At 41.1% G+C, this 20,173-nt stretch overlaps 1 protein-coding gene across 5 annotated transcripts in view; it reads left to right on the forward strand.

The window, feature by feature from the left end:
- The window catches only part of Tbc1d19 (TBC1 domain family member 19), a 114,807-nt gene that overhangs the window by 68,801 nt on the left and 25,833 nt on the right, over window positions 1-20,173 (forward strand). For all 5 annotated transcript variants that reach the window (XM_057772207.1, XM_057772206.1, XM_057772204.1 and 2 more), the window contains 3 exons: window positions 3,276-3,360; window positions 6,317-6,361; window positions 18,648-18,680. In XM_057772207.1, the coding sequence (XP_057628190.1) occupies window positions 3,276-3,360; window positions 6,317-6,361; window positions 18,648-18,680 (163 nt within the window). The remainder of the gene's footprint in view (window positions 1-3,275; window positions 3,361-6,316; window positions 6,362-18,647; window positions 18,681-20,173) is intronic.

Raw genomic sequence — 20,173 nt, forward strand, 5'->3', positions numbered from 1 at the left:
AAAGTATTATAGGCTATTGCTGTTGCCCTTGGTTGGCCCAGAAGTGGAAGGTAAGTCTTTATTGCTAAAGACACCATGCACGTAAGATACAAGACAGAGGGCCCTCTGCTGGAACTGACCTGAGTGCCTCCTCCCTGAGTACCATCCCCAGGTGGCTGGTTAGGTTCCCAATACCAGGCTTGATTTCTCTATTGGTGAGCCAGCTTTAAGTCCAATTAGGCTACTAGGGTATGCAGACAAGTATTGCCTCCTTACTTAGGGTTATTGTGAAACAGGTGGAGACCATTATAACTGATCAGTTATGGACCCCAGTCCTAACTGACACATCTAGAACATAATTCCTGTGAATAAGGCTCAGGGATCATTGTGAAAGAGGGGACAGAAAGATTGAAAAGACAGAGGAAAGAGTTTGCTGTGAGATTGTGTCTCCTGGAAACCTGTCCGAGAGACTCCGCCCATGAAGTCTCATCAACATGTCTGACTAAATGCGATGTTAAGTGTTTTCATTGTTAATATTTACAACCTAATATCCATTTTATGCCATTTGTATCCTAGAAAGGAAACGTATTTATTTCTTAGCATAACAGTAAGCGTATAATACCAGCATTCCTGTCTTAATGGAATTTAGTATTACTTACTATTTAGTGTGGTATTACTATTGAGTGTTACTTACTATTGAGTGCTAGGCATATGCCCACTGACACAAAGACAACTGTCCCCAACACCTGGCATTGATGCTCCACCTTCACAGCCCCAGAGCTCCCCTCTCCACTGCATTCCAACTGTTCCCTTTCCTTCCCAGGGTACTCTTCCCCAGTCAGCCGCACACTAAGGTTCTCAACCCTTTTCAAGTGTTTGACCAAAGAGCACCTACTCAAAAACCACTTTTTTTTTTTTTCTGGGTTTTTCGAGGCAGGGTTTCTTTGTAGCTTTGGAGCCTGTCCTGGAACTCCCTTTGTAGACCAGGCTGACCTCGAACTCACAGAGATCCGCCTGCCTCTGCCTTTTTATGGTCTGACAAGTCCTTCTCTGGGCCTCCTTTATCTTGTTCCTACGGGACTTGCCGCCTAGTGTGCTATCTGATTTACTTTGGCACCACTCCTGCTGCTCGTTACCTCCCTTCACCGTAACTGAGAGCAAGGTTTGTTTGCATGGCTTTCTTTTGATGTACCCCTACTTCATCCTGGCTTTGTGCTGGGTGGATCGTAAGAGCGAAAGAAGACAGTCAGCTGACTTAGAAATCTGCGCAAATTCTCAAAAGTGGAGTTTGAAGTGATAGACATAATTGAAAGGGACAGAAGGTTGAAGAGGCGTAGGTCAGAATTATAGAAGTCCTATAAACATAAATATAGAAAAGTGGGGATCACTCAAAAATATAATGCTTGAGTGTTTTCCAGAAGTGGAGATAGAGTTTTAAGTTGAAGAAACATGATAGCTGAGCCATATAAACAAATCCCAAATTAAATATTTCAAGAACAGAGACTAGCTAACATAGAAGATTAATAACAGTTTAGCAATAACTGTAGATGACATTTAAATAATGTGACATACCCAGGTACTATTCTAAACATTTCCTGCATACCAATTAATCCCTACAATACACTTAGACCTTAGCATTGTTATTATATGCATTTTACATATACTTATAAGGACACAAATACTTAGAAGTCCAGTCACTTGCCCTTGTCATTCAGTTAATAAACTGTAGAGCTACAGTTGAAAGTCCAGCAAAATTAAGTCTAGATGGATAACTGCTCTGGCGCAAAAGGTCCAAAATCATTCCTCATTCTGTGCCCATTTTTCTTTTTTTTTTTTTTTTTGTTTTTTTTTTATTCTTTTTTAATTAAAATTTCCAACTGCTCCCCGTTTCCCATTTCCCTCCCCTCCTCCCACACATTGCCCCCTCCCCCCACTCCCCTCCCCCATCCCCACTCCTCTTCTCCTCCCCCCAGTCCATTCCCCCTCCCTCTCGATACTGAAGAGCAGTCCAAATTCCCTGCCCTACAGGAAGACCAAGGTCCTCCCACTTCCATCCAGGCCCAGGAAGGTGAGCATCAAAACAGGCTAAGCTCCCACAAAGCCAGTTCATGTATTAGGATCGAAACCTAGTGCCATTGTCCTTGGCTTCTCATCAGCCTTCATTGTCCACCATGTTCAGGGAGTCCAGTTTCAACCCATGCTTATTCAGTCCCAGTCCAGCTGGCCTTGAAGAGCTCCCAATAGATCAGTTCCAATGTCACAGTGGGTGGGTGCACGCCTCGTGGTCCTGATTTCCTTGGTCATGTCTCTCTCTCGATCTATCGCCAGTTGAAAGTTCCTGTGCCATTCTCCTTGGCCTCTCGTCAGCTCTCATTGTCCGCCACATTCCGAGAGTCCGGTTTTATCCCATGTTTTTTCAGTAGCAGTCCAGCTGACCTTGGTGAGCTCCCAATAGATCGGCCCCACTGTCTCAGTGGTTGGGTGCACCCCTCATGGTCCTGACTTCCTTGTTCATGTTCTCTCTCCTTCTGCTCCTCATTATAACCTTGGGAGCTCAGTCCGGTGCTCCAGTGTGGGTCTCTGGCTCTATCTTGTGCCCATTTTTCTTATGCAGTCCTCTTTGTGATGAGTCGGAATCCCAGGTCTTCTGAATGTTTTAACCTTTCTGAGTACCAGACTCCTGCCCCAAGTTTCAGGCTGGTGTCTACACTCCAGCTGACGCTGTTGTATTGGGTTGGTCCTGATTGCACCCTCTCTGTTTTATTTCTTGATAGAGTTGCTGTGTGCCCCTCATGACTGGGACAACCAGCTTCTACCTGTATTGGGAAAACCTTTGCTTTGCCGCTGCCACCCTTTCTGGGGATGGAGGCCCTCCCCACTCTAGCACACCTATTAAGTCTGGTTCCCAGCCCCTGTACCCGCTTGGTGCTTGTGTGTGATCACCCACAGGTGCCCCGTGTAGTTCTCATCTGTTAAGTTTCTCAAGGTGATTTTAGTCTCCACATAAAACACAGGAAAATCATCACATAGTTAGCAACTTGCGTTTTCTCGTGTTTAAAGTCTGGGGACAAATTGGGGAAAATCCTCACGAGAATTGGCTGCCTTCGTGAGGAGTCCCTCCATGAGCATTTAGTGTAAGTGTACCAATAGAGGGCGCTCTTCCCATTACAAAGAGCAGCCCCAAACTTAAGCCATCCCACTCCAGGGCTTCCTCTGTATGAAATTATAATTAATTTAATTGTTACCAATTGTCTTATAGCAGTGCTCACTGTTTATTTTTCTAATGTTATATCCAGGTATTACTTTGTTTTTCACGGGATACGTCTGTACTGGGTCATTTTGCATACAACAGCGCCTCACCACCGAAATCCTACATCAGAGGTAATGTTTTAATAATACTAAAGAGAAATTACTACAGACTTGCATAATCGTTCCAAGAATGTTTGAATGGTTTATAACTTATATTTGTATTTCCAGTTTTTAAACTGAAAATTATTTCTGTTTTCTCTGCAATAGTAATAACTGTCTTTTCCTTTCAATGTCAGCACCCAGCAACAGATCCCAGATCGCCCTCCAGATCGCAGCTGCCTCTTTAGTCCTTGCCATCTCCTGCCTCCTCTGTCCCGTCTGCGCCCAATCGGTCGGATTTTCTTCTCTTCCCTACCCATGAACTCATTACAAGGACTCGCCTTTTCAATTTTTCTTAACTTTCTTTTTGTGAATTAATCTTCGAATTTGTCTAGTTCTGCTAGGCTTAAAATTATGGCATAAAGTACGTGCTACTCCCCCTCTAATTTCTATTCTAGTGCTCTGTCTAACGCTAGCTACCTCATCGTGTCCATGCCGCCGTCTCAGGGTCCTGCCATCGCCTGGAGACTGAACTAACTTGAGCCCTTCTCTCTTTTTTCCCTCATCACCTAACACTAAAATCTCACTGCCCCATTGTTTGTTTATGTGTGACCCTTCTGCTGCTTCCATGAAGAAAGAACCCATTTACCCAGGATTTTATCGCTGCCTGGTTGTTCCAACTTTTGGCCCTAGGTAGGATAAGCTCCATCATCTTGTGTTGGAGTCAGGCTTTCCCAACTTGGGGCTGACATGAATACATAAAAACTTTCTTTTCTTTTTATCTAAAGAGAACGTTGGGGTAGGGAAATGGCTCAGTTGATAAGTTGCCTGTGGTGCAAACACGAGGCTCTGACTTTGGTTCCCAGTAAAGCCAGGCAGAGCAGTGTGCGGAAACCCTAGCACTGGGGTACAGAGACAAGTGGATCCCACTCATTGGTCAGCCAGCCTAGCTGAAGCTTCAGAAAATAAGGTAAAGGTGATTGGAAGATAATTGACTGTGATCTCTGGCCTCTACATACAAACATACACACACACCTACATCCCATCCTGCACATAGAGTGATGATAAAATTGAATTACCTAGTGGACTAAAATGAGCTATAATTTAAGACCCTCTACCTGCCATCTTAACCTCATCTTCTTTCCCTCCCTGATTATCTCACACTGTCTGTATTCATCCTCACCCTTCCAGAGCCCCAGTGCCTGAGAAACTTCACATTCCAGGCCCGCAAATTATAGCCTGTCCCGTGTCTGCCAGCCTATCACAGTTCCCTCCCCGAGCCCTGAAACCCTCAAGTCCATTTAAAAGAAGTCAGCAGTCCTATTCTGTCATTTGTGGTTTGGCCTGGGTTGTAGGCCATGGGGGTGAGGACTGTACCCTGTATTTGCCATGTTTGTCTCGATGTCTACTGCTGTGATCACCTGTGTGTCCAGGTCTTACTATTCCATGTTTGTCTCGATGTCTACTGCTGTGATCACCTGTGTGTCCAGGTCTTACTATTCCATTGTTTCTTCTCATAAAGATCAGTTTTGTGTGTCCCCACCTTAACCTAAGATGGCCACACTTTTTACTCTTCTCCCTGCCTTATACCCAATAAAAAAAAAAAACAAACTAAACACTTAGTAAATTTTAATTCAAATCCCAATGCAAAAATCAATGTCTTTTTAGTAAATGCAGAGTTGCTCAGAAAACTGTCAAGCTGAAAGCCCCCTGTCTTCATTAGGGTTAGTATTGCTGTGAGGAGACCATGACAAAGGCAGTGGCTTATGCGTCCATATTACAGTTCATCATCAAAGGAAGTGAGATAAGAATTCAAACAGGGTAGGAACCTGGAGACAGGAGGTGACACAGAGGCCACTGAGGAGTGCTCCTTATTGGCTTGCTTTTCAGGGCTTGCTCTATCTGCTTTTGTATAGAACCCAGGACCACCAGGCCCAGGGATGGCTCCACCCACAATGGACTGGGCCTTCTCCAGTCAGCCACTAATTAAAAAAAAAAAACAAAAAAATGCCCTACAGGCTTGTCTGTTCACAGCCTGGTCTTATGGAGGCGTTTTCCCGACTGAAGTTTGATCCTTTCGAATCACTTGGCTTGTGTCAAGTTGACATGAAACTAGCCAGCTCCCCACCTCAAGTTACTCAGTGGACGATGGGAAAGTGAGCAGCTCTTGAACATCACAGAGAACGGACTTTCCCAGAACAATTCTGTTTTCAACCATCCATCCTTTTTCTCTGATCACGCAAACTGTGTTGGGAGTCAGGATACATGACTGTTACACAGTTGAAGATATTTAGTTTTGGCCAGGTGTGGTAGTGCACACCTTTAATCCCAGCACTCGGGAGGCAGAGGCAGGCAGATCTGTGTTTGGGGGCCAACCTGGTCTACAAAGCGAGTTCCAGGACAGCCAAAGATACAAAGAGAAACTCTGTCTTGAAAGAAAAAAAAAAGATACTTAGTTTTGAGCTCTTAGCACATTCTCTAAAAGTACAAGCTGATGGGCTATGGCAAGACTTCAGACTTGCTTTACTGAGCAGTGTTTTTAAGTTTAGAAAAACAATTGGATGCTGATAAATTATTTTCAAGTGCTTAAGGAAATTGAAAGCAATGTTTAAGCAATGTTATTGATTTTAATTCCTTTTAATTCCTAAAAGGCTTTGTTGGTGTCAGACACATGGCTGACAGATTTTCAACTAATTCCATATCAAGAAAGAAAATAAAGTCAGACTGTGGTTATTCTTAAAATTCCATTCATTATCCATTCGTTATTGGGACATTCACAGAATGTTGGTTTTTTTTTTTTTTTTAACTAGGTGGTGGCGGTGCATGCCTTTAGTCCCCAGCACTTGTGAGGCAGAGACAGAACTCTCTTTGAATTCAAGGTCTAAAATGCAAGTTCCAGGATACCAGGTCTACACAGAGAACTCTGTCTCAGAAAAACAAAAACAAACCCAGCAAACTCTGTTTTACAATCTGTGGCTTTCTCTTACAGGAAAGCTAGGATTGGAAGAATACGCTGTCTTTTATCCACCGAATGGTAAGTGTTGCTGCTGCTTCCCCTGGAAGGAAATGGGGCAATGACTGCTTTTGTTCTGGGCTTGTAACTTTCTCATTCTGTCCTTAAAATGGAACACAAAGTATCGTCTAAAATATTCCTTCCTTCTGTAAAAGGTATATTTTAGTGACTTTGTCCATGTTTGTGTAGTTTAATGCCAAACTGGGCATGTCCTCTGCAGCTCTTCTTGGAGCCAGCAGGAGATTTGTGTGAGAAGCGGAGTCAGCGCAAACGCCCAAGTCTGAGGTGTGTAGTTTTCCTTGAGCGACACTAACTAGCTCAACCAGGGCTTGCACTTTGTGCTACCCACCACAGGACTGCAGTCAGGACAACAGACCGCCCTGTCTGCATCAGCAGCCAGTGAGGTATTTATCAAATACAAATTTGTGAAGACAATCATTGAACTTGCTGAGACATGATTGCACAGGACCCAGTATTTACTATTTAGACATCCAGTCTATAGGTCTTTTAAAAAGCATAGAAATGTGGCATAGAGCTGTCCTTATCCTGCTGGTATTAAGCTACACCCTGAAGAACTTTTGCTTTAGAGGAATTAAGAGCTTTGAGCATTGTGACCCAGTGGATCTGTGTTCAGATCTGAGCTCTGCCAACTCACCCTCTGACCTTGGTTAAGTTCTGTGACTTCCCTGACGTGACTCTCATCAGCTTGGCCTATGGATAACGATCACTTGAGGCGTACTATGAAAACAGGAGCTCAGGGCCTAACTTAGTGGGTGCAGAAGATGAAGCCATTGTGGCTGTGTTTAGCAGTGTCTAGTGCTATCTGAAAGCCAAGCGTGGCTCTCCTGCCTGTTCCGTCTTGTACTGTTGAGCTCTGTGGTTCCTGAAAGCCTTGTTTATTTGCTCCTCTTTTGTCTTTTGTCTTTTGCCTTTCCACCTGCTTTCGTGGATCTGCTTGTTAATTACTAAAACCTCTCCCTCTAGTTCTCCCCTCTTCTGTGGCTGTCCCAAACTTGGTACGACCCAACTTAGTATATTATTTTCCTGTGCCCCTCAGGACAAAAACAAAATTGAAATAACAAGCAACCAACCTGTATCTGTCTCAGTTAACTGCCATTTTCATCTACCCAGTTACTCAAGGCCTGAAACCTGGAAGTCATCCTGGATGCCTGTCTTGCCCAGCCCCATCTATGTCTCCAGAGCCTTTCACTTTACCTAGGGCTATCTCTTCCCCACTCTCCCCGCAGCCTTGCCCTCCATCTAACCCTGCTGTCTCCTGGAACTGTAATGACCATCTGTACTGCTGTCTCTTCCTCACCTTTTCTAGTTTTTGGGTTTTGCCTCTGCTATCTCAATTATACCTTCAAAATGAAAGTCTGAGGATTGCTGTTTTTCTTAAAAGTTTCTTAAAGTTGCTGAAAAGTTTAACACCCAAGGCTTCTCAGTATGACACAGATCGTGGGACCCCTGAAGTCTGGCCCCTGTACATTTGACTCCCTAGCTTCATATATTACCATTTCCCATATTACTTTTTAAAACGTAATACCGATATCCAGCTGTTTATTCTCACACACAGCCACAGTCTCTGCCACGAGCTCTGTGCTGCTTTCTATCCCATGCCCAGCACCGTTTCCCGCTTAGGACAGACCATCAGCCTTTCTTCCCTTGGCCATCGAGGAGGCACAGTTCAGACATGATCCTGTTTGGGTGCATCATTAAATCCCTCGTAGGGCCCAAGAGAGTGTTAAGGGCCCTTCTCTTGGCTTTCATGCACCAGGGCAGAGAACTTTGGCATCTGTCAACTTAAGCTCCCTCTCAATGGTGAGGTCCAGGACCGTATTCTTGTTTCGTCATTGCCCTTCTAGTATCTGGCAGGTAGTATTGTTGCAGCTTGTTTACTTGAACTTAATTAGATGTGTTTTAATTTTAATATCTCTGTGTGGACATAATTTTTTTATCCTTCATCCCAGGGACTTAATTTTCCAATAACTTTTTATATTTAAGAAATAGAAAATCAAAAAAAAATTAAAATGTCTCTAAGTAGCTAAAAAAAAAAGTGTTCATAGACTCAAGTTAACAGGAGGCATTGTTTAGAAGATTAAACACATGCCTGACACATGTCAGAACTAAAATGTAAAGACCTCAGACAATAAAACTTTATACAGGAGCACTCCAGGAAACCATCCTGGGACTGATTCATATAAAAGCCAGGAACTCTCTGATCTTTACAAGGTTGTAACACATTGTAATTTCAGCTCCTTTATGTATGTGTGTGGTACTGGGTGCTAACCCCATGTCACGTATGCTAGGCACATGTTCTACCACTGGCATTATCTCTAGCCCTACGATAAGATCTTTAAAAATCATTTTGAGACATATGTACATACAGTCACAGCTATAATTTAGGAGCAGTTGTGGCTGCATCAGCTAATATCTTCTGAACCATACTAAGCAAGCCAGAATTATGTTAAGTATATTGTATGTATTATATCATGAAATCCTAATAATAACGCTGTAATACAGGTATTACTGTCATTCAATTTACAGAAAAAGAAACTGAGGCACAAAAGGCTAACCTACCCAGCTGGTGAGTGACAAAGCCAGGCTTTGAACCCAATATATCTGGCTTCATAAACAGTATTTTTATCACTTGCTCCTAAGCCTCAGAACATGTAACTGAAGTTATTATAATATGTTTGGAAAGAAAAGAAAGTGACTACAATATTGGCAAAGTAAAAAGTTCCATATAGGAGTTCTAAAAACATTTCTACACATACTAAAAATACATAGTTGAAATCAAGCTGAGATAAACTCACAGCTGTTCATAAATTTAATTCTACAGAATCACTTCTTTTGAGGTGGTCTTAGGACTTACAGAGCCAAGCACACCTTTCTAGAGACCAAGTCCACTTAGTGCACGGACTCCTTTCTCTGCAGCTAGGCAATACTACACAATGCTTCTCATTCTCTGCCCTCTGCCAGAATAATACACTTTGAAAACCGAGGGATATCTATAGCCCTACCATAGCCAGAACTGGCCTGACTGTGCTGGGCAGAGAGAGACGTTCACTTGCAGCACTCTGGAGTACTGACCCTGACCAGCAGTCGCTCCCGTGGACAGAACTTTCCTCACCGCCACCCACATGCCCCCTCCTCCCATCTGTGGCTGCCTTTCCTGGAATAGACATAAGAGCCAAGGTGGCATGAGACATTACCTCACTGAAGAGTCGTCAGTGAACAGATCCTCTCTAATAATTAAATTCTTCTTAAACAAGAATTCTGAGCTGAGGGAGACATCTCAGATGTGTCTTAAAAGTTTTTCATAGTTTTTGTTATTATTCAACATGTATAGATTGCCTCTGTTTGTTTGCTGATTGCTCATTTCCTGCTCTGTCTCGATGCTGAGTGACCCACAGTGTGCAAATAAAGGACCTGCTGCCAAGGACCTTTCACGCTAGTAAAGCAGATATGCAAGAAAGAAAGCAAGAAAACATTTGAGAGAGTGATGGACTGAACAGTAAAGGTATCAGAAAGGGTAGGGAGTCGGGGAAGCCTGGCTGCTGTAGATAAGGCAGATGAAAAGACACCTTAGGAAGCAGAAAAGAATAGAGTCCGAGTGAGCAGGGTGAGCTATGGAAAGCAGTGGGAAAAGCACATTTCAGAGGGAGAGCATCGCATAGGCCAAGAGTAGGAGCAAGACAGATGGTCTGAAGAACACCACAATGGGTAGGGTGACTTCTAATGAGTTGATACAGGGTAAGTAGGAGAGGCAAACCAGGGCCAGACCAGGGTGGGATCTGACTGATGTAAATCCGTTAGGATTACTCAATGACAGTTTGTATTAATTTCTTTTTATTTATTTAATTTCTTCCCTTTGTGGATAAGCTGTACTTCATTTTTTTTATTGATTTTTATTGAGCTCTACATTTTTCTCTGCTCCCCTCCCTGCCTCTTCCTTCCCTTTCAACCCTCTTCCAAGGTTCCCATGCTCCCAATTTACTCAGGAGATCTTGTCTTTTTCTACTACCCATAAAGACTAGATCTATGTATGTCTCTCTTAGGGTCCTCATTGCTGTCTAGGTTCTCTGGGATTGTGATTTGTGGGCTGGTTTTCTTTGCTTTATGTTAAAAAAAACCTCTGAGTCATCTCTCCAGCCCTTTGTACTTCATTTTTTACATACTTAGTAGATATTTTTCCCCATTGCTGAAAATTGACTATCTTCTCTATTCAATATGATAATTCTGGGATTCAAACTGCCTCCTCTCCAGAATTCACTGCCTCCTCTCCAGAATTCACTGCTGTTGCTTGTACTTTAAAATTATTTGTTTAGTGGTGTATGTAAACTCTTTCTAAAATTATTATATTTTTATATTTGTGCCTACTGAAATCTCAGTTCTTTTAGCTTAATAGTGAGCTAGTGATTTGATAAGAATTTCCTTAAATGTTTAGAACTAATTTTTTAAATTAAAACATCCCTCAGTGTTTGCAAATTGCCTTGGAGTGGGTCACACCGAAGGTTATCTAGGCAATTTATAACTCTATGTGGGTCTTCACTTCTTTTCTAGAGGCTAAAAGTAAGAAGTGAAAGCTGGGTTCTCTGTCCTTCCTCAGTCCCTCTGTATTCTATACATGGGAGATTTCAAAGTCCTTATTTCCTTATATAGTTCCTTTCTGAGCCTCTTCCTTTCCATGCTTTTCAGTCTGTCTATTATTTCCCCCATCTGTTATTCCTTCTTCCTTGGGGCCATAGTAAGTGTATTTATTTGCCTTTAAATGCTCCTGACAAATGCTGCCTGGAAGGCCACTTCAGTCCTATGAAATCCCTGAGACTGCAGGCGTAGCAAAGCACATCTGAGCATGGCTTTCAGGTAGCTACTAGACAAGCCACAACACAAAGGAACATTTTTTATATAAAGATCTGTATTGTTCTCTCTCACACCAGCAAGTTACATCAGGAATGTGGGCTGCTATTTTCACGGCTGCTGCCAAGCTGGAGAGTAGGGGACGGCAGTAGGTGGGCAAATTCAAATGCCACAGTTCCGTCTTCCCAAAATTCTCGCTTCATTAGACATTCCCCTTGTTGTAAGGGTATTTATTTATTTATTTATTTATTTATTTATTTGGTTAAGCATTGGAGGGACAGTGTTTGGGAGTTGCCGCCTCCATTCTTCCCAATGATGGCTTCTTCCGCTTTCCAATTAACACTTTCAAAAATCATCCTGGCTGCTCTGTAGAATGTGATTGTCTTTAAAATGTAAACTTGAAGAGAACAGAGTTTAATAGTTTTGATAACCAGTATATCCAGCATTTATAATCATATGTAGCATAAAGTCTATGTTCAATAAACATATGGGATGGATATTCAAATGAATGAGGAAACTAATGCAAAAGAATTCAAGGAATAAGAAGAGAGAGGAAGAGATTTTCTATGATAACAGGAAAATCTGCCTGAGACTTAACTGTGAGTGACTTTAAGGTTATAATGTACTCATCATTAATCACTAATGACGTTGAGTAGGGAAGTTTTGGGCTCTAGAACGGTGATTGTCAGCTGTGGCCTCATTTCTATTTAGAGCATAAATGTAAATTTGAATTCACATTTAGATATTGTTATATTGTGATGGTTTGGGAAATTCTTAATTACTTAAGTAAAGTATCAAAGTTATACTTTAAAGTTTTAATTCAGAAAGATGATTAAAATAGCTTAAAAGACCAATTTATCCATTGTCTTAATCACTATCTTTACTGACACGTTGTTTATATGTAAGGAGAGAATAAACAGAGGAATTTATTATTTCAACAACTGAATGTACTAAGCAATCCCAAATGAAAGTGTCTACCCCCTTCAACTGGTGTGAGCCAAAGTGAATGCAATGTAAGCTATAAAGACAGTGAGGAAAGGGGGGGGGAGCAGATTTGCTAAGTGTGAAGCGTGTTGATATTTGTGGGGTTTGTGAGTCATATTTACTATCTATGTCTTATTTAGTTCAAGATTTATTTTTGCTGACAGTGTTTTCTGAGCTTTGACAAGGGTGTATTAAGCCACCTCTCTGTACCGACAGTCATATCACAAGGGATGGGCAGTTAACATTTGAGACCTTCAGATGCATGAGGGAGACATGATCTTAAAACAGCCTCTCATGGCATACTTGTAGAACGTGGAAGCCAGATTCAAAACATGCTTGGATGGTGGCCAGGTGAATGAAACTTGACTCTTGAAAGGCTAAAGTGTTGAGAGGCAGAGGAAAGGATTGAAGAAACTGGTTAAGAAATAACCGTATGTTAAAGAAATCCAGCATGCATCCTGGATTGCTCATGTGGTTTTCACTGATCCTCAGGCCTCTTTTTTTCCACCATGATTTTTCTGTGTCCTTCTTCAGACCATGGAGACTTTTTGAAGTGCTCTTTAATCTTAGTCAAGCTTTTTTGGGGGTTATACTCATACTTAAATATGATTCTTTCTTTGAAGAGCATAAATAGCTATAGATATTGGACATCAATGTTTTACTAAAGATTATACTGGTATGTTTTAAGTACAGCAACTCATTTGTATTTAAAAGGAACCCAGCAAAAATCCATAACTTAAGGATTCAGAGCAGGGTGGTAACTTGACTAAAGTCACAAAGAATTCAAATTCGTATGACTTCATTGAGTTTTTGTTCTTTACACTGTGTCGTCTAGAGCATCCTGTGCTATATCTTAATCACACATTTATAAGTGAGTTTTTACTTGAATTTTTTTACAAGTCTTTATAGTATTTGTAAACATTAACAGCATTATCTGGCACCTCACAGAAGATGCTGTGCTGGATTCTGAAGATGATACATGGTGTTGAATGTGGTCCTCACTTTATATAGAGCAGTTGCAGACATCAGATTTTAGGAGGATGTAGTGAAAGTTTTACTGGCCATGTGTGATATTGATGTGCACACTCCTCTGTGCTGCTCCATCACTGTAATCTTCCTTAATAAAAGTGCCTTGTCCTGATTAAGCTATGGCTCACTTAGCAATCCTCAGAATTTGTAGTAGATGATGAAAATAGCAATAGAGCCATTTCAACCCATCAATCAAAATGTTTCAGCAAAGGCTTAACAGGAAAGACTGTAGAGATTTTTTAAATATTCTATTTTATTTTTAAATGCAAATATTGTGGGGAGTGGGGATACATAAGAGTTCAAGTGCAGTGACTATCATGATACGTTTAAGTAGTTAGGGATATTTTTAGGTCATAGCTCACTCACTCTAACAGAGTTTTGATAGAATTTGTTGTATACAGAATTATCATTAAAAACTACTGAAGTGTGAAAGGACCTGATGAAGCCTGGTGATGGTGTATCTAGTGTGCTATTCCTCAGAGGCTCTGGACTCAGGGTCATATAGTAAAGAGGAGGCAGAAGTATCTCAGGTTGCCGGGGCCAAGTCACAGGTTTGGATTCCACTCTGTAGACATTTAACCAAAAGCAGAATTTGAATTTCAGTAATGAAGGGTCCATATTTCATTTATTTTAACTTCTATAGAAGCTACAGAGTAGTTATCTAAGTATCAGTTAATTAAACAAGTAAGAGTTCAGCAGATGTGTGGTTGATAAATGAATGAACAACAGAAAGCCATGGATACAGAGGTCTTCCTCATAGTCTGAGGTGACCTGTGGTGGATGGATGGATGGGCAGCAAGAAGCCCCAGATGTTAAGGTCTTTATCATGACTTGAAGTGATCTGAATATAGAGGTCTTCCTCATAGTCTGAGCAATATTTCAGAAGAAAGCTTGTGCAATTTCAAAAAAGTTAGTTAGGAACCTGAGCATTTGGAGAGAGGAGCAGAAATCAGGAGGCTTTTGCAGAACCACAGGTAAGAGCTCATCAGAGTCCAATTACAGACCCTGGATGTAGGTAACTAAATAAAAGGTTTAAAAATAGCAGCAGCAGATGCTTTAGGCTTCAGAGGTTCTTTCTGCAAGCATGTAATAGGCACAATTATATGTTTGGTGCAGTGCTTATCTTAGTGGATAGATAAGTAGTAAGCAGTTCCTATGCTCAAAGGACCTATATTTTATAAAAACTAAAAATGAATTCTAGGGCAGTGAGATAAGAGAAGGAACATGCTTGTATTAACCACTGACTTCTCTCAAGTATTGTGTTGTGTTACATTATCTTGTTTGCTTAACCATCCCATTGGCAGCACTCTGTAGGTGAAAGCTATAACTCTCACAGGACCCATATATCATAACTCTAAATATTATAAGTTGTTAATCAAAGCAGTAATCTGGTTAATTTTTCTGTATTTTCTTGTCTGGGTACAGATACGTTTATAACAATCCAGAAGGCCAGGTTTTGGATTTTGTGACTGCTCAGCAGTCCCCAGAGTACAATATACACAGCTCTTCTCATCCTGTTCATGCTTTCACAAGGAACCTTCCCTGAGTGCAGTACATATCCATCAGGACTAAAAAGAACATGGAAGCCTTGTGAACTGACTTCAGGGAATTTGACCGGAGAGTGTGTGATGGTTACTCAGAAGACACATGAACTTTGTGTAGTGTTTCTAGTCAGATTAGAGCCTGAGAGAGTTCTGGAAGAACAAATAGGTTAAATAACTTCTCTCCATGTCTGTAGACGGTGATAGAGCTGGAACTGCATAGTGTTGCCTAGGTACATGGAGAAGGTTTGTGCCTCAGTCAGTCAGGGCAGGTCAGCTGCTACAGGAGTATTCTGTGATGAATTGTTTGGGGTGAGAAGTCAAGGACTGTTGGGAGATGATTCTGTTGCTGAATGTGGTCAAAATATTTTGTAGATAAGTTCTCAAATAACTTGGTATCTTTTTTAAAAATTTAAATTTAAATTTACTCAGGTACAGGACTGGAGGAAAATGTCATTGCCTAAAGCTAAAGAGGATGCTGTCTACTGGGGAGGAAGAGTCATGTTTATAGGGTAGGCAAAAAGAATGATGTTGCTGGTGTAGCCAAGTGCACAGCTGGCCAGAAAGAAAGAATATACTATAGCAGGTACCAGAACCAAAAGAGAACCAGAAAGCATTGATAGCCTAAAGATTTCTTTCCTGCTTGTCAGGGGATATGCTGAGCATCTATAGAAGCAGCATTCAAAAGGAGGTAAGATCATGGGATTTCAGTTTCAATTAAAGATTAATAATGAGAATTCTGGTAGAGAGAAGGAAAGTAAATATAGCAGAGTCTTGGCAGGAAGCTGAGATTAAGAATGGTCAGAAGAATCACAGGAAACAAAACATGTAAACTGAAGTTTTGGGAAACAGCCTTATCTGCCTTATCTTCCCGGTCATCATTGTCATGGTAAGGTCAAGGCTGAGAAGGTGCCTTCAGTTGTTGGAATCTAACTTAGTCACAACAGGCAGAGAGACCCGAGATTTGGTAATCAGAAGTTAGGGCCATATAGGCAGAAAATAGACCTTATCATGTAAGGGTGTCTGGGGAATAAAATGGACGTTTGATGATGATGTGTAAGGAGATATATGGGTTTGTGTGTGTGTGCGTGTGCGCGCACATGTGTAAAATCTTTGAAAGGTGTGCACAGAAACTAAAGATACAAAAACTTAGAACCCCACCCTTGCCTCTGTGCCTCCACAGTAGAAGTAAAGAGCAGGCCCACCACCATCCACCTCATACTGTGTGCAGTGAGCTTTTCTCCTTCTCTCAGCCATCAGCTGACTGCCTTTGGGCCCTTCATCCAGTGTTGGGGAGGCTGTTGGTTCATTCCCTCCACTTAGACCCAAAATATCACACAGAAACTATATTATTTGTGATACTGTTTGGCCAATAGCTTAAGCGTATTTCTGGCTAACTCTTATATCTTAAATTACTCATTTCTATTAATTTGTGTATTGCCATGTGGCTCTGGCTTACCAGCATGGTTCCAGCAAGTCTGTCTCTGGCAGAAGCTACATGGCTTCTGCCTGACTCCACCTACTCTATATATATCTTTTCCAACCTGGCTATATTCTCTTAAGCCATTGGCTGAAAGCAGCTCCTGTATTCATTAACCAATAAAAGGAGCACATATGCAATAGGACCTCCCACACCATTCTGGTGCTTACCTGTACAGCCCCTGTGGCTTCCCCCCTCTGCATCTCTGACCTCCTCATCCCTCTTCACTTTGTTATAGAAACTTACAATTTTTCCCTAAGAAAAGGTCAGTTGCAGTCCTTAAAATAGCATCCAGATGAACTAGAGTTCAGCAAGTGTTTGATGAGTGACATGCACGGAGGGAAAAAGGGATCATTTATGGACAGGATTCCAAAGCAAGGTTGGCAGACTTTTTCTGTAACCAGCCAGATGTCAATATTTTCAGTTTCTCTGGCCACTGTCTCTCTGCTCCATATTATTTGTTTTTGTAAATAATCCTTAAGAATACAAAAGCCTTTCTCAGTTCACAAATCAAACATGAACAAGTCGTGGAGTGAAATTAGCTTCCTAACAGCTGGAGACATTAAAGAAACAGGATTTAGTGACCTGAGAGAGGAAAGGGAAATGTCGTCCTGCTGAGAATGCCAGTGAGAAAAAGTGAGGTATAAACAACAGACAGGTCTGAGGTCATGCCAGTGTCTTCAGCCTTCTAGTGCAGGGGAAGTAAGGCCTGCTGGGTGTTAAAAGTGAGAATATTTTCAAAACATAGGGTGGCTAAGAAAATAGAGATAAGGAGAACCCTGGTGAGCAACAGAAACAGCCAAAGTAGACAAAAAGTTATAAATCAGCCACGTGCTGTGAAGTGAGACACTGGAGACAGAAATGAGATTTAGAGCACGTGACACCTAAGAGCTATGTATGCTGCCTAACTTCCGGTGCGCTGGCATACTAGCTCAAAACAATAACTGTGTTCCCATCTTAATATGTTTATTAAATTGTTTTTAAACAAAAAAGCATGACATCATTTTGTGACTGCTTATATCAACAGTATACATTTATTACAAACCCAAGCATTTTAACTCTTATATGAGGACTGAGCCACAGTCTTTGGCTCATTTCCTCATGTAAAGTAGGTTCTAGCATGTTCCTCTGATTGTGGATAAAGGAATTGAAGCTTCCATAAGTTAAGAAACTTAGTGAAAGACACATAAAACTCCTAAATGACAAAACAAGATTAACCACACAAGTCTGCTTGTATCTCATTATGTTCTTCACTGACCACAAAGGGCAGCGGTTAATGAGATGGAGCCTACATGGAAGGTGTTTTCTAGTGACAATGCTGTCCTCACCCTCTCTTTTTCACCATTTTATGTTGTCCTAGAAGAGGGTACAGCTAGTATGTATCAGGGAGAACAGCAGACACATTAGATAACAATGCAAACCCAGAATTACCTCCAACTGGAATGGTTACCAAAGAAGACATGGAACCAAGAAGAAGAGCACAGCCCCTACCCAGGTCCAGAAGCAACTGTCCAAATGTGCCATCTTGGGTGTGGCTGTGTGGGGAGGAGAACACTTCGCAGTTTTAGTTCTGAACTTTCAGATGAGAATAAATCAGGGAGCCAGGCCACTTTTTCTGAGGAACAATTCAAGAACCTCATGGAGCCTCTGTGGGTACCAAATTGTAACAGGGCTAGCTAGGGTGAGAATAAATATTTCTGAACATTTCCCTGTACAATAGAAGGCAAATTAGACATGTTGCATGTGATCATGGTCAGAATTAGGAATAAGAACTAGATGTTGCAGGTAGCTGGAGTTTGACCCAGATGAGAAACTGTTCCTCACAAAGATGCCTTGGAAATGGCCCATGTCCTCTATTGCTGGGCATGCTTTGACTGAGAGCCAGCTGGGATTTCCTAGAACTTAGTCTAGATGGCCTTGTAGCACTCTTTTTTGCCTCCTCACAAGTTAGAAGAACACAGCATTTCTATACTTTAAAATAAATAAATATAAATTTGATTTTTTTCTAGAGTGCATTGATAAACTGATTAATGCTCCATATGATATTCAGTAATATAAATTATAGGTACTCTATTTAGAACCAAGGGTGTGCAAATTCCGATTTTCCACAGAATACAGCAAGATGTTTAGTGTACAAAAGTTAGGCTTTGAGTCTTTCTTTGCATAGCTGTAGTTTTCCACAGTCACCTCATAGTTAATTCCTTACTTAATCCATCTTGGATATGTTTGAAAATGTTTAAGAGAGTTAAAATTTTCTAAGAGTGTTAAAACAACTGTTGTTGGTTACAGTCGCTCTTGCTGACCTTTCAAACAAAGGGAAAGAAGAAAGAAACATCTCTATTTGCAGTTTTGATCCTGTGACTCCTGCATGAAGCAGAGGTGTGTGACTGATACTCTCTTTACTTTTCAGGTGTAATCCCCTTCCATGGATTTTCCATGTACGGTAAGTTGGACTTGATATAGCCATCATTTTTGTTATGTTTTGGAAATTCGAACATAATGATAATGCTTTGTATCTCACCATTCATAAAACTTAAAGTACTGTGTACATAATAAATATTAAATTCAATGTTTTATGTGTGTAATTAAGAAAATTAAAAATAAAGATTGTAACTGTTCAGGTAATGATTTCTCAGTAGATGAGAATGAGAGCACACTGTGAAGGCTGCTGTGAGCTTTGCCATCTAATCTAATGGAATAAGAACACACTAGTAGTTAGCTCTATTATAGTAATAAAAACAGCATGGGACTGCAACAAAACAGACACACTGATTAATGGAATCAAACTGAAGACACAGATTAAGTTCACATCCCGTGGATACCTGGTATTTGACAATGAAGTAAAAAATGTACAAATGGTGCCCATGAGACTGATGGCTGCTTTCAGAAGAAAGAACAGATCCATACTCACAACCCTACATGAAACTCAACTCCAAATGGATCAAGGACCTCAGCACAAGACCAAATACCCTGAATCTGACAGCAGAGAATGGCCTTGAACTCACTGGCACAGAAGGGACATCTGACCAGAATACTGACAGCTCAGCACTAAGACCAATAGCACATCACGAAGCTGAAATGCTTCTGTATGGCAAAGAAGCAGCATACAGAGTGGGCAAAGATCCTTACCAATTATATATTTGATAGAGAGATAGCATCTAAAATATATGAAGAACTAAAAATTCTGAACATCAAGAATACAAATAACCCTGTTAAAAATGAGATCCAGAGCCGGGCGGTGGTGGCGCACGCCTTTAATCCCAGCACTCGGGAGGCAGAGGCAGGTGAATCTCTGTGAGTTCGAGGCCAGCCTGGTCTACAAGAGCTAGTTCCAGGACAGGAACCAAAAGCTACGGAGAAACCCTGTCTCGAAAAATAAAAAAAAAAAAAAAAAAAAAAAAAAAAAAAATGAGATCCAGAGCTAAGCAGAGAGTTATCAAAAGATGAAACACAAATGGCTGAGAAACACTTAAAGAAATGTTCAACACCCTTAGGCATCAGAGAAATGCAAATCAAAACTCCTTTGAGATTTAATCTTCCCAGCCAAAATGGCCAAGATCAATAAAACAAATGATAGCTCATTCTGGTGAAGATGCTGGTGGGAGTGTTAACTGGTACAACCACTATGGAAATTTAAGTATGGTGATTCCTCAAGAAGCTGGTAGAATTCTATCTATCCAGAATTCAGTCTTGCCACTCTTGGGTTTATACCCAAAGGACTACCCTGCTGCAGAGAGATACTTGCTCATCCAGGTTTATTGCTACTGCATTCATAATAGCCAGAAATTGGAAACAGCCTTGATGTCCTTTGATGAACTGATAATGAAAATGTGGTATATTTACACCATGGGATATTATTCAGCTGTTAAGAAAACAAATTATGGAATTAATAGGTAAATGGCTGTAGGTAGAAGAATCATCCTGCATGAAATAACC

This window comes from Chionomys nivalis, chromosome 6 (genome assembly GCF_950005125.1).
Source record: "Chionomys nivalis chromosome 6, mChiNiv1.1, whole genome shotgun sequence".
Classification (NCBI taxonomy): domain Eukaryota; kingdom Metazoa; phylum Chordata; class Mammalia; order Rodentia; family Cricetidae; genus Chionomys; species Chionomys nivalis.